Source organism: Linepithema humile, chromosome 1 (assembly GCF_040581485.1).
Source record: "Linepithema humile isolate Giens D197 chromosome 1, Lhum_UNIL_v1.0, whole genome shotgun sequence".
NCBI lineage: Eukaryota > Metazoa > Arthropoda > Insecta > Hymenoptera > Formicidae > Linepithema > Linepithema humile.
This window is the reverse complement of record NC_090128.1, coordinates 9,625,469-9,638,378: the sequence shown is the minus strand read 5'-3', so window position 1 is coordinate 9,638,378 and position 12,910 is coordinate 9,625,469. Positions and strand designations below refer to the sequence as shown.

The following is a 12,910-nucleotide window of genomic DNA, read 5'->3' as shown; positions in this document are numbered from 1 at the left end:
AAGAGAAGCATCCTTCGGCGGCGAGGGGGGCAGCGGGCGGAGCGAGGGACCAAGAGAAGTTAAGTGCTCGGGCGCCTATGCGGTCCGGTTACCCCGGGATTATATTCCAAGTATTGCCATTATGCGAGCAGTTTCCTAGGAAGGCAATTTTCGAAATATTTAAAATACATACCATTACCGCCGCTAAGCCGGCCCTTATTATAAAATAGTCCTCCACCGAGGCAAGGGTGGCTACGTAATACGCATCGGGACTGAGCAAGGGGAAAAGGAGGAGAGGAGGATGGGAGCAGCGAGATCGGGTCCTCCTCCTTTTCGCTTTCGAGATCTCGCGGAATAGCATAACCGCCTGTGTGCACGGGTACCTACCAATTTCTTCCGGCTCGTCCTTGCGGACAACGCGACCGAGCGACGAACGCGTCCTGAAAAAACCAACCGGCCCGGAGTCGCCCGCGGCAACAGCACGCGGCTCCGCGTATACGCGCGTCGCGTCTACGAAAAACTAGCTATCGCGTGCGCCTCGGCCTTGCGTGCACCAATGCGAGCACTCGCGCGCAAAAAAGCCGGGAACTGGACCGGAGCCGGAGAGCATCGTCTACTTTGTAAGTATAAATACGGGGTCGTCCCGTGAGAAACGATCGGAGGTATCCCTTCGAAGACAGAACGCATCTAATAGATTTTAATCCTAATTAAGCGATCTTCCATAAAAATTGTCATTAATAAGTCAATTTGGACAATTATCATTCAATAATAACAAATTTTTTTGTTTTAAAGAAGAAAATGATTTTTCCAATTGCAATTAGTAAATTGCTTATAAATAATTGTAATAATTACAAAGAATTCTGTTTGAAACTATTATTCTAGCTGCTAAAAATCAGATTTTTAAAATTAATTTATAATTAATTTTTAAATTAAGCTTCTTATCTTATATTTTAATTTGATATTTTTAATATTATAAGTAGCGCTTAGTTCTTTTTAATACAAGCATTTTCCAAATGTAAAAATTTGGAAACTTTCAATATTTGTTTAGAATAATTAAAATGAAAACAAGTGACAGCTAAAGTCTGCAAGATTAAGATCATCTTATTCATTTATCAAAATTGAAAGCAACTTCTTGGGTTGATTCTCCTCTCGATATCGAGATGCATAAAGGGCGCAACTCGCGTCGCAGACTCAAAATCTCCAGGGCAGCGGCGATACGCGTCAAAAAGCGCGAGGGAGCTCTCTCGATCACTTCTGACAGCACGGTAATCGACTTCTGAGCGCGACGCGCGCGATACCGGGTCCGCGCTCGTATCGCGATCGTTTTCTGGACGAAGGGCCGAAAGGAGGTGGACGAGACGACGGGGGATGGATGGGAGCGGTACCGCGCGCATTTTAATACATCGAGGGGCGGGCTTTTCAATTTTGAATCCCATCGGAACGATACTCTCGCTCTCCTGATGTATCGCTTACGTTACGCGTTGATCAACGCGCGCGATCGACGTGTGCGCGCTTTTACGCGCGTTACGATCGTCGGAACGGACACACCGACGCACACGTACAGACGTACGGACACGACGAAGGCAACGAACGCGAGAGACGACTTCCGATATGAGTGCACGGGATGCATACCGCGGGCGCGATGCACTGGCGTGCGCGAGCGTGCGAAAACACAATCAAGGCCGCGCCGGGCAAAAACACTAATTTAAACGGAACGAAGGAAATATGTAGTCACATCCGGTGTATCAGGATGAATGGCGCTCGGTTACTACAATTCACGATTTACTGTTTCGCGACTTTTTTCTCTGCCGACGCGTCGGGGATCCGTTTCTCTCCTGCTGGTTCCCCTCTCATTCCTGTCCTCTTTTCGCACTCTCTCCTCTCTCTTTCTCTCTCTCTTTCTCTCTCTCTCTCTCTCTCTCTCTCTCTCTCTCTCTCTCCCTCGTTCGCTCACTCGCTCGAGTCACCGGATACGAGCGAGAAGAGACAAAGAGAGGAAAAGGGAGAGGGGGAGGAGAGAGGGGGAGAGAGAGAGTGCAAGCGAAAACGGGAGGACGGGGATAGCAGGGCAGGACGATCCGGGAGGTAAAGCCGTTATTGCCAAAAAGGATAATGCGAGGGAAGATTAAATTTTTTTCGACCCGCCCTTTCGAGCTCCACCGACCGCGTGATCACGCTTTGCTGCTTCTCGTGTTGTACACTGTGTACACTTTTCGGGGGATGCGCTCGTCCCCTCCCTCCTCTCTCGTCGTCACCCTCGCCGAGTGTCGCGCTTTTCGCTAGTCGATCTCCGACCGAGCGAATCTCGCGATCATTTCAGATGGTTTTTGGAAGTGTATTTTGATGCTGCACGATTCACGTTGTTCCTAGCACATCTCTTGTTTTAGAAATCCTGATGCAATTTCAAAGCTTATTCTTTTTATATCGTCAAATTCTATATTTTTTCTACTTATTAAAAACATGCCAATTGTAAAATACTTACGATGATTATAACAATAATTACTAAACATTTAATTATTGTTCATCGATATCTTTTCCACAGCAAATAATAGAAACTTGTTTTTTGGTGTGCAATCGATTATACGCTTAAACGGTGGGATTAGGGCACGATTAAGCGATTGCGACAAACATATCGTGGTCCCCGTGCACCGGCAGATGAAATATCATTTATATTTATATCGGATGCTGTGCATTCACACACACATACTTGTGAGCGTTCATCGGGTCCCGAGCCCGATTCGAGGTATAAATAATTGTTGTCTCCAGTTTTCGCCGCCGGAGGCGGACGATTCATAACTCAGGGTCTGTTGATTCCCTAATTTTCGACGAGACTCTCTCGGAAGGTCGATCGGCGGAGGAGAAACGCTATTCCGTTACATTATATTAGTTAATATATTCGAGGACCGAGTCTAATAAAATATCAAGAGTTACAAAATATCAACGATAATTGCTAAACTTATATTTTTATGGTAATTTCGAACAATGCGGAGGGGAAAGACGCGTAGTTTTCATCGGTGCGTTCTTCATCGACATAAAGAATCAGATCCTACGAGGAATTCAGCCGTGGTATTCGATGAATTTCTTACATGATAATTTCGTCTCGATGTATTTATAATGAACTTGAAGTGGGAGAAGTGTCTTCTCCCGGAGAGGACTTTGCAGACTTCGGAGATAAGATTTGCTATTGAGAAATCGATTCTGCACACAAAAACTGTCTGATGAACACAAAGCCGAGTGCGATTCTCGCAATGACTGTATCTACAATCGAGATTTGCGCTCTTTGTTAGAGAATATAGTTACAAGAATAAAATTTATATTAAAAAAGCACATTTACATCAGAAAATATTATTTGTCTGTACTTTTTTTTCCAACTTATTTCATCACCTCCTTCGCGGCCTTCAATTTAGGTTTCTCTTTATCTTGAATAAATTAGATCTATAACTTTCACGTAAATACTGATACACTGTTATAAAGACATCGCGCGCTTTCTCTTTTCTTGTATAAATCCTTTTATATTTCTTTCAGAATTTACTACAATTTTCATAACTACATTTTATGCCTTTTTATTCACCTGCATAATTATTCTCTTCTTCAAGAATTATTTTTGTAAGAAAAATTCCACGTCGACGTTGCTTGGCAGCGCTCTCGCAGGTTGGCATTCTGCGATCACCGGAGGTCCGCTATTGGCTTCGCCCGCATCAATTAGGTATTTTAATCGGAAAGGCACCGCGGAATAGTTGCGATACTATAACGGTGCGCATTTACGATACGCGCGCACAGGCAGGCAGGCATGCCCGGAGAATTGGAACGTGGTTGCGTTAACATAATGGAATTCCGCGGAATGTTATAACCATTATATACGTATAGCGGATTACGTCACGACGCGGCGGAGCCGCGCGCCCTGCGAGAGAGAAAAATAATGTTGCTGCTTGCCGGCCGCGAGTCGGTCGCTCACTTTAATTTCCTAGATTGAACTCGGCTGACGCGCGAAGTCGGTCTCTGGCACCGCGCGCGCGCTTTTTCGCGTGTAAACGCTCGTAAAACAGTGCCCGCGCGCAAACACGAGGCGCGGCAGTCTCTCTTGATACCCGCGCGCGGTCCCGATCCCGGACGTGAAAATTCGACGTGTTTGCAAGGGTTTACCACGAATCCCCGTCATCCCCGTTGAAGAGTCTCTTCCGGATGCGTGTACGTATGACAAATTAAGTTCACAGTCCGCATGGTCAGACAAAACATTGCGATATTGATTATGCGCATTTAACAACATCCGTTAAGATACTAATTAAACGTATTTGACTCTCTGATTAGCATTGAAACTCGATATTCCAGGTATAATATTCGAATTATATATACCGCGTTCGAGATATATATTCATACAATAAGATTTATATCCTATGTATATCGCATTACATTACGTAAGTAATATAAAAACGTAGTTCTCTATGTAAATTATATTATGTGTATTATCTGGATAAGGTAAATCTTGAATAATGCATTAGAGTGTTTATCTCAGATTGTGCAATTCTAGATTCATAGTTTTTGCAAGTGGAATTAAATATATAATTATTTTGAGTTCAAGATATAATGAGGCTTGCGCAGATCTCAACGTTACAAAAAAAAAAAAAAAAAAAAAAAAAGGCGTAATTATATATTCAATATTACGGGGAAAAAAAAGACACGACTGCTTACTGAAATTGGAGAAAGAACATTTCGTTAAGCGGAGTTGGCTGTTCAGTTTAAGTCAGCGTAACCCGGCACCAACGTCCGACGGTCGTCGTGCTAGTTACAAAACGGCTTGTAACTAGCCGCACGCTTAATAACTTGCGCCGGTAGCGGATGATAAATAATGCAGGAGACACCGTCGTCCCGATGTAATTAACGAGAACAGTCGATACCCCAGGTGTGTGCGTGTATGTAATCGACGCTGTGTGTGTTGCCGTGCGTGCGTACGGCCCCGCGGTGTGCATGTGTATGTATGTTTGTGTCACGTACGCGCGCGAACGCGAACGAGCGCGGTCAATATTTGTCATCCGCTTTAACAAAAAGAACGTTACAAAACGCTCGGCCGGATGCATCCCCGGCCAAATATTGACTGCGCTCATTGACGTTCATTGATACTCTCAATTAGCGCATACCGTCGAAGCCAATCGCCGGGTAATTGGGATAGCCCTCCTCCGCCCGCCGCGGAAAAGCGCACGGGACTCTCTTTCCCGCCCTCGTTCGCTGCCGCCCGCTTTTCTCGCCGCTTCCGCGCGCGGCTGTCAGAACGCGAACCGGTCGCGGCGCGAAAACTCGTCCCGCGCTCCTGTATAATTGGCGGTCACCGCGGACTCGACGCCCGTGTGTCGCGCGCGCGACTTTTCCGAGCCACCGTCGAAAGAGCGGCCAATTATACGGTATACCGCCGTATAGATAGAGAGAAAGAGAGAGAGAGGGAGAGAGAGAGAGAGCCGTTGCCTTCCTCGAGAACCGTCCGGGTGTCGGCTGTTTGCCTTGACTAGGATGAACGCGACGCTCTAATGACGCGAGGCGCGTGTGGAACGCGAAGCCGCTGTGGTGCTCTCGTTAACGACCGGCCGGCCGGTTGTCTAGACATCCGGGGAAACATCTTCATCCGCTATCGGGAAAATGGAGTTGGCGCGATTTCGGGTTAACCGCCTCGGAGCGTGAAACTTTTCAGGTCGAGAGGAGAAGTTTGCGGCCGCGCGGGAGAGACGCCGTCGTTTCTTATTTCAATTCGCGACGGCGCGTTCTGATCGGCCGGGGAAACTTTTAATTGACTCTCGCGTTGCCGAATTATTTCTAAATGTTGGACAAATATTGGTATATTTCTTCTTACTTCTATTTGTTATTCGATATTGGAGTGAGTTTAAATATATACATTTTTAATTTTCAATTTTTTAATTGCGGCAGCAACAATTTTGTTTACTCGGTTATTTATATTGTCGGCGGTAAAATTCGACTGCCAGTTTGGTAACGTGCCATAATTTAAATTAGAAGATTGGCTGTATAATTTTTCATATATATCATATTTATCACATATATAAAAAAATACGCAAAAGTTCTTAATAAATTTAATTTAGACGTATAAATCATGCAGATGCAAGTGTGTAAAAACTTCATTTAAATTCCATGGAACTAATCGATTCTTTCAACGATACGTTTCTTAGATCATACCTAACGTTACTTCTGACGGAAATGCTTTTTTCTTTTTTATTCCGGTTAATAACAAGTATAATTCCAATTTTTTTTCTCCTTCCTGTATTATATTTCTACTAATTCATCTTCGGCAAGGCGAGAAATAATGTTCTTCCAGCATAAAAACAGGAAAACTACATTCAGCACATCGGAATATATATCTGAGTGATTCGGCGTTATCATGGACATAAAAATCTCCTAATTACAACACTCCATGTAATTACGGACTTCTTGTTGTACAATTTGCATCGAAAATTACATATCGGCAGCGACGCGTGCAAAGACAAATGTTCGTCCGGGGAAAAAAAAGATAAATCGTACAAAACAGTATCGGCCTGCGTATGAGAAAACATTCGTTTAACAATGATTCTCAGACACGCTTCCGTAATAATATGATATAATAGCAGAGATGCAAAAAAAAACGCTTTCTGTGATTAAAACAAAACGTCTATTACGATGCGTCTAAAACCTTTTGACGTTTTATATAAATCTGACTTAACCCTATCGCGCATTACGGAAAGCTACCTTTGCCACTTTTGCAATGTTAACATTTGTATAAATAAACACTAATTAATTTCTCCGACGTTTAAAGGGTCTTTTCCGAAATCATCGCGAAGAGATTGACTTATCTACTCGTATTATTCGGCGATTTAACGTGCCAATTTCCCGGCCGCGAATTTCTCGCGCATTATAAAGACGAGGAACTAAGAGGATTACAGAGATAAAGAACTTGACTCACCCTTTCCTCCTCCCGTATCATCTCCGCGATGCCGGGCTTGATCTCCAGGTCGTCGCCGGTGCCGGGCTGACCGCCGGCGCCCTGCTGATGATGCGGTGCCTGCTGTTGCTGCTGCTGCTGCTGCTGCTGTTGCTGCTGCTGCTGCACGCTGAGCTGCTGGCCGTGGGCGCCTAGGTGGTTGACGGGCGCGTGCGGACCGGAAGTCACGTGGCCGGACACGTGGTGGGTCGGCAGGGGATGCGAGCTCTGCTGTCCTTGCGGCGGTGGCGGCGGCGGTGGCGGTAAGGGCAGGGAGACCGGAAGCTCCTGCAGATTTATTTGCGGGGTGACGGAGATGCTGGGCGTGCTAGGCGAACCCATAGATCTCGGTGTCGAACTGGCGGTCGGCGGCACCATGTTGTGTATCTCCGGCACGATGACATTGCCGATCACGTCCTGGTCGTCGACGATACTGCCGGAGCCGACGCGATCCGGACTGTTGCCGGACGGCGAGCGCTCGCCGGACATCCGGCGGCGCTTCTTCCGCTGCATTGCCGCGGTCGCGGCTTCCTCCAGGCTCGGTCGAGACGTCAGCTCCTGTTCGCTATTGACGTCCGCGAGGCCGCGGATTTTCAAGCTCTCTGCGACCTTGAGTAGCGGCCCGATCTGCTCCTGAGAGACGTTAATCTCGCCCTTGTACATGAATTCGACCGCAGCTTTCAGCTCCGGCCACTTAATGTCCTTCATGATGACAATCGGGTGCTGGCAGGGATTGTCGAAGAACAGAGCCTGGAAGTACGGACTGCAAGCTGACAGGACCATCTTGTGCGCCTTGACGCTGTGCCCGTCGCAGGCCAGGGTCACGTCCACGAAGCTCTCGCTCTGTAGGAGCTGGTCGAAGACATTGGTCAGATTAGTCTGATAGTTGTTCCAGCGCAGGCAGAACTGCTGGGGTGACCCAGCGCCGCTTTGCTGCGTCATGATCGGACGTGATGCGGCTTCTGTTCGTCCAGGGAACGTATTTTCCTCCTCCTCCTCCTCGGTTCGCCACGCGCTTCCTCCTACGCTCTCTTCTCTACCTGTTTCTCCTCTCGTCTCTGTCTCTCTCACCGATCTCTCCTCGTGGCGCGTCTTGCCTCCGCTTTTCTCGTCGTCGGCAACGTTCGTCCTGATCGGATCAGCAACGAGGCCGCATCTGCAATGCACACATGCACAACCGCACGTTAAACCTCCAGATGTCCGCGCGCAAATCGACGCGGGGGCAGGGGGAGGGGGGGGAGGTGTGTGCGTGAGAGCTTTATCCGCGCGCCTCGTGGCAACGTGCGCGGATCTGTCAGACGCGAACCGACGCGGGCGTCATCGTCCCATCGTTGGGACGTCGCGATCGAGCATCTTTCAGCCTAACTCCGTAACGTGGCACCCGAATACCCGTACTCGAATGCTCTCTCCCTCTCTCTCTCTCTCTCTCACTCTCTCTCCCTCTCTCTCTCTCTCTCTCTCTCTACACTCTCCACACCGACCGGCTTCCGAAAGAGTTTAGAGTTCACCTTGCCTCCCCCAATGAAGCATCATACACGCGACGGGGATTCTCCCGAGGGATCGGGATCGAGTCACGAGACAGGGGTTGCGCGTCCCTGCTCCGATGCACCACGCGACACACTTTAACCCTCTCTCTCTCTCTCTCTCTCTCTCTGTTTCTCTCCGATTTTTTTCTACCACCACCTATCTCAGTCTTGTCGAAAGGTCTATCGCGTTGAAGCGTGTTTTGTCCGAGAGAAACAGTCAGACTTCACCATCAACCACCTACCACCAACCACCTCGAAACCGACGACAACGGCGAATGATAATGACGTCGCGTCGTCCGCGACAAAATTGCGCGTTACGAAAACGAATACGAATGTACGGATCGCGGTAAATCGCGTGCGACGTATGACGCGAGTGTCCGCGTGCTGCGCGCGGCGAAGGGTGTCGGAGCGACGAACGGCGTACGATCTACACCCCGTGACGAGCGCGTCGCGACTGAGAGGACCAGCAGCACGGCGGCGGTTCGCTCGAGCGGCAGTGGTGGCACCGTGCGCGGCGCGGCGCGGCAGCGGCGGCGGCGGCGGCGGCGTCGGCGGTGCGGCGGCCGATATCGCGCGCGCTCGCGCGAGGACGCGGTGCGGTGCGACGTGACGGCAGTAGCGGCATCGACGGCGGCAACGGCGGCAGGAGAGAGAGACGTGCACCGTGGCAAGGAGACGGTAACGTTGCGCGCCGCGCGGGTGGAGGCGCCCGTCGCCGTATACCTCACGCGTCCTCACGTTCCCCTCGCACCACGGCATCGCCGGCCAATCGCGCGGCTTGCCTTCCGATCGGACGCGCCGACAGGCGCCGCCCCCGGAGACCGCCTCATACCGCCTCTCTCACTCTCGCGGCTTCCCGCGAGACCGCGCGTCTCGCTTTGTTCTCGCCGTCCGAGAAGGAGAGAATTCTCTCTCTCGCGGCATCGGCCCCGGCGAGGCCCACCGATCGGCCTCCCGAAACGGCGATCCGCTGATGATGATGAGAGGAGGCCGCGCTTTGCTGATGGCGGAGGTGGTGGTGGTGGTTGTTCTGTCGTTACTAGCACCGTCGAGCGGTGGTGGAGAGTACGACGACGACGACGACGACGACGACGACGGCGGCGGCGGCGGCGGCGGCGGCGGTGGCGGCGGCGGTGCCTACGTCGACGACGTCGACGACGATGACGGAAACGGTGCTCTCTCTTTCTGCAGATATCGCGTAAGAATCAATGCATTCTAAGAAAGAATCGCGCGGCCTGCATGCTATGAAAATAGGTTGTACCTACATGAGCGATGTGATTTAAATGAGTGGATAACGTGAAAAACAATTTTTAAGAAAGTATCCAATAAAAACACTGACGATCAAAGATATTCACGATATCTAAACGGACCAAACGTGTGTCATTAAAGGAGAATAAGAAACGATTGTCGAGGTGTAGTTGTCCAAGATTTTCGCGTTCAATTGCGAAATCGCAACAGACTGACTCGTGTACGCTTTTAAACCGAAACTGACATCGGAGCGGACAATGTCAAACAGACGGGATTCAATACGATTCGATTCCTTGGCTGAGACGGCATCGGCATGCAGCATTTAGCTCTTAGCGAACGCTATGAAAAATTATGAAGATTTGTTCTTTTACAGCGGGTGTAAGTGAGTTCAACGAACGCTGGCGGCAGCGGCGTCGAGAGACTTCTACAGACGCGCACGGTGTTTTTGAATTTCCGGGGAGCTCTCTCGCGCATTAAGTGTAAGGATCTTGTTGCACCTGCGCACAATAACGATTGTCCTGATAACGGCGAGACGAACGAGTCGAGGAGACGTGCGTTCCGACCGTATCTTCTAAATGAGTCTGGTACACCGCATTACACAGGTCGATTACTCGCGGCATTCTTCTCGGAAACAACCGTAATAAATTAGCGTCGTAAGTTGACGAATGAATGATACTTTACGCTCAGTCTAGGACATAGTGTTTCTTAAAAGACAGTAAGTATAAGGTAGAAATAGCGGCGAAGTATAATAACGGGCACATGTATCCACAACGATTTTAGAATTACTAATTCAATAAGATAGAAACTGTAATAGCATGTAAAATAAAAGATTGATGTGCAAAGATTGCTTCTTTTTCGAGTGTATATTTAATATAAAAAGTAAGCCCAGAGAATATGTATCGTCGACTATTTCCAAACTATAACTACTTCCGAAGTAATAGAGAATAGTGAGTTTCTTGTCGACACATAAGTTTAGGAAGGTATATCTATTCCGGAATAGACGGTTGTAGAGATAGACAGCTATAATAAAAGGCGCATTAAAACATTAAAGGCATGTTCTTAAGCAAGAACATTGCGACTGTTCAAATATATTTCTGTAATATTGCACGTATAGTTCTTGATTTAGAAATATCGCCGGATTTTCCCACCATTTAAGTATTTTAGTACTGTTCTATTCACGCGAGAATAGTTCAAGTTATTGTTTATCGCGTCGGCAACAATCTCGCAAGCCGCATCACAAAGAATCCCTTTTTTTTCCCGCAACGGGGTAATTGGGGATGCAAAGAGCAGACAATTATTCGGCGTGGACGCGGTTTTGCCGTCTGCCGTCTCTTGGGGACCAACAAGATGATATTGACGATCGAATTTGGGCAGTCGTGCCTCGATAACGGAGTTACGAGCGCGACGTCGGCGGTGCCGGTCGGGAAAGATGGCGGTCTTAATCGAATTAAGGCTACAAAGAGAGACGGTCCCGTGTCCGACCCTTGCGAACCGGCCGGACTCCCCTAACTGGCTATTAGCTTGAATTTTGGTAATAGCGAGCGTCACGTGGGGTAGTCGGCTGTTCGTCTAAGAATTCACTCGTGACGATTGTGTTGGACGAATCCGCGAAATTTCTTGCCTAAACTTTCATACAGATTTTCAAAGATTTTCTTCAATAAAACATTAAGAATTTTCAAATACAATACTCAATTAAATTTTGGTCAAAAATTACTTTGTCAAGTACCAAGGAAAAATATCTCGTATTTTATCGAGAAAACGGCTGATTGAAAGTAACGTGAAAAATTGTTAAATAAGTCCCGGTAAATTTATAACGCTAGTGATAATTGTAACAATAATAAAACCAAAAGTAACAATGTATAAGAACGTATGGGTCTCGTTAGAAGTATAAATCCCCGGAATTCGTTTTTTCCGATATACAGATTTACCGGCGTACTGCGGATTCGTCGTAAAGAATGCAGAGTAGTCTCTAACTCGATTTCGGTCCCTGCTCGAAACCGGCTGCCCCCACATACTACTCGGTCCCCATCACCCCGCAATCCCTCGTCGGATTGGCGTGTGTGAAACTGTATGCGCGATATTAGAAGCGTAAAAACGGGGGTAACGGTGGCGATGCCGAACGGCGAATGAGTCGGATATATGCGAACGAATAACGACGCCCGCGGGCTTTCTGATGAAGGAATACCGTCCGCCTTTTACGGGCCGCAGGATGTAGATATAAGCGCGACACGGCCTACCGTGTGCGTTATTTTTCCGCACGTCGAGCCACTGTGACAACCTTTGTCTTCGTTCCTTTGACAGTTATTACTAAAATGCGCAGCGAAAATGTTGGTTATTTCGTGAAATGAGTGCATTATTATCTAATCGTTCTAATTATCCTAATTCTCGTAATCGAAAATAATATAATAAAATCTAATTGCGAAAATAGAAACGTAAAATGTTATTTATTTAGAATTAATACGAATGTATGAGTTCCATTATAATTGATCAAATAACGATAGTGTCAAAATCGAATAGATTTTTGCAAAAAATAACTAGACGCCGCGGGAAATAAATATTGTTATGATGGTATCAAATTCTAGACTAGAATTTTCTTGCACAAACAGAAACTTATTATTTGCGAGAGCAACGGAAACGACGCTATACGCCCAGCAACAAAAATGCAAGCGTACTGTTGTAAAAACGCGAATACGTACGACTTACATTTACTGTCGCAACAACTTTAGTTGCTGTTACTCGAACAGCAAATATGTAATATCAAACTTGATGTTACCGTAACATGGTTTATGTCGGCATAATATTTACAAAATACGGACGTTGCGCCTGCAACAACTACAGCCTTTTCCTCCCCGCAATTCTGCAGATTTTCCGCGCAGTTTCCGGAGAAAAAGTATTATTTTTCTTATTGAAAAATATTAACGCAGCGGTGTTTTCGGTGTATTTCTTCACAAACCGAACCGTTGTTGTGATCATTTTGAAGAAAAGCATTAAAGACAGTATCCGCTAAGCCGTGCATCATCACGGAGGCGGCAAACGGCAGCAAGGGTGGCACCGACTATAACGCCCGTATTTCTCATATCGTTGATACTTTCACCCCCGCGTACGTCGGGCGAGCACATTGTAAGGGCGTGCGAAACCGAGCTGGGGGAGAGCTATAAATTTTACTACGTAATATTGTTTAACTGCAAACAGTATACTAACG

At 47.4% G+C, this 12,910-nt stretch overlaps 1 protein-coding gene and 1 long non-coding RNA gene across 4 annotated transcripts in view; one reads left to right on the top strand and one right to left on the bottom strand.

Moving 5' to 3' along the window:
• Nucleotides 1–12,910, bottom strand: part of LOC105672861 (protein bric-a-brac 1-like) — a 340,962-nt gene that overhangs the window by 249,288 nt on the left and 78,764 nt on the right. For all 3 annotated transcript variants that reach the window (XM_067359977.1, XM_012368048.2, XM_012368051.2), the window contains one exon: nucleotides 6,917–8,090. In XM_067359977.1, the coding sequence (XP_067216078.1) occupies nucleotides 6,917–7,876 (960 nt within the window). In that variant the 5' untranslated portion in view covers nucleotides 7,877–8,090. The remainder of the gene's footprint in view (nucleotides 1–6,916; nucleotides 8,091–12,910) is intronic.
• LOC137001681 (uncharacterized) overlaps nucleotides 1–12,910 on the top strand; it is a 269,408-nt gene that overhangs the window by 217,507 nt on the left and 38,991 nt on the right. The window lies entirely within an intron of this gene.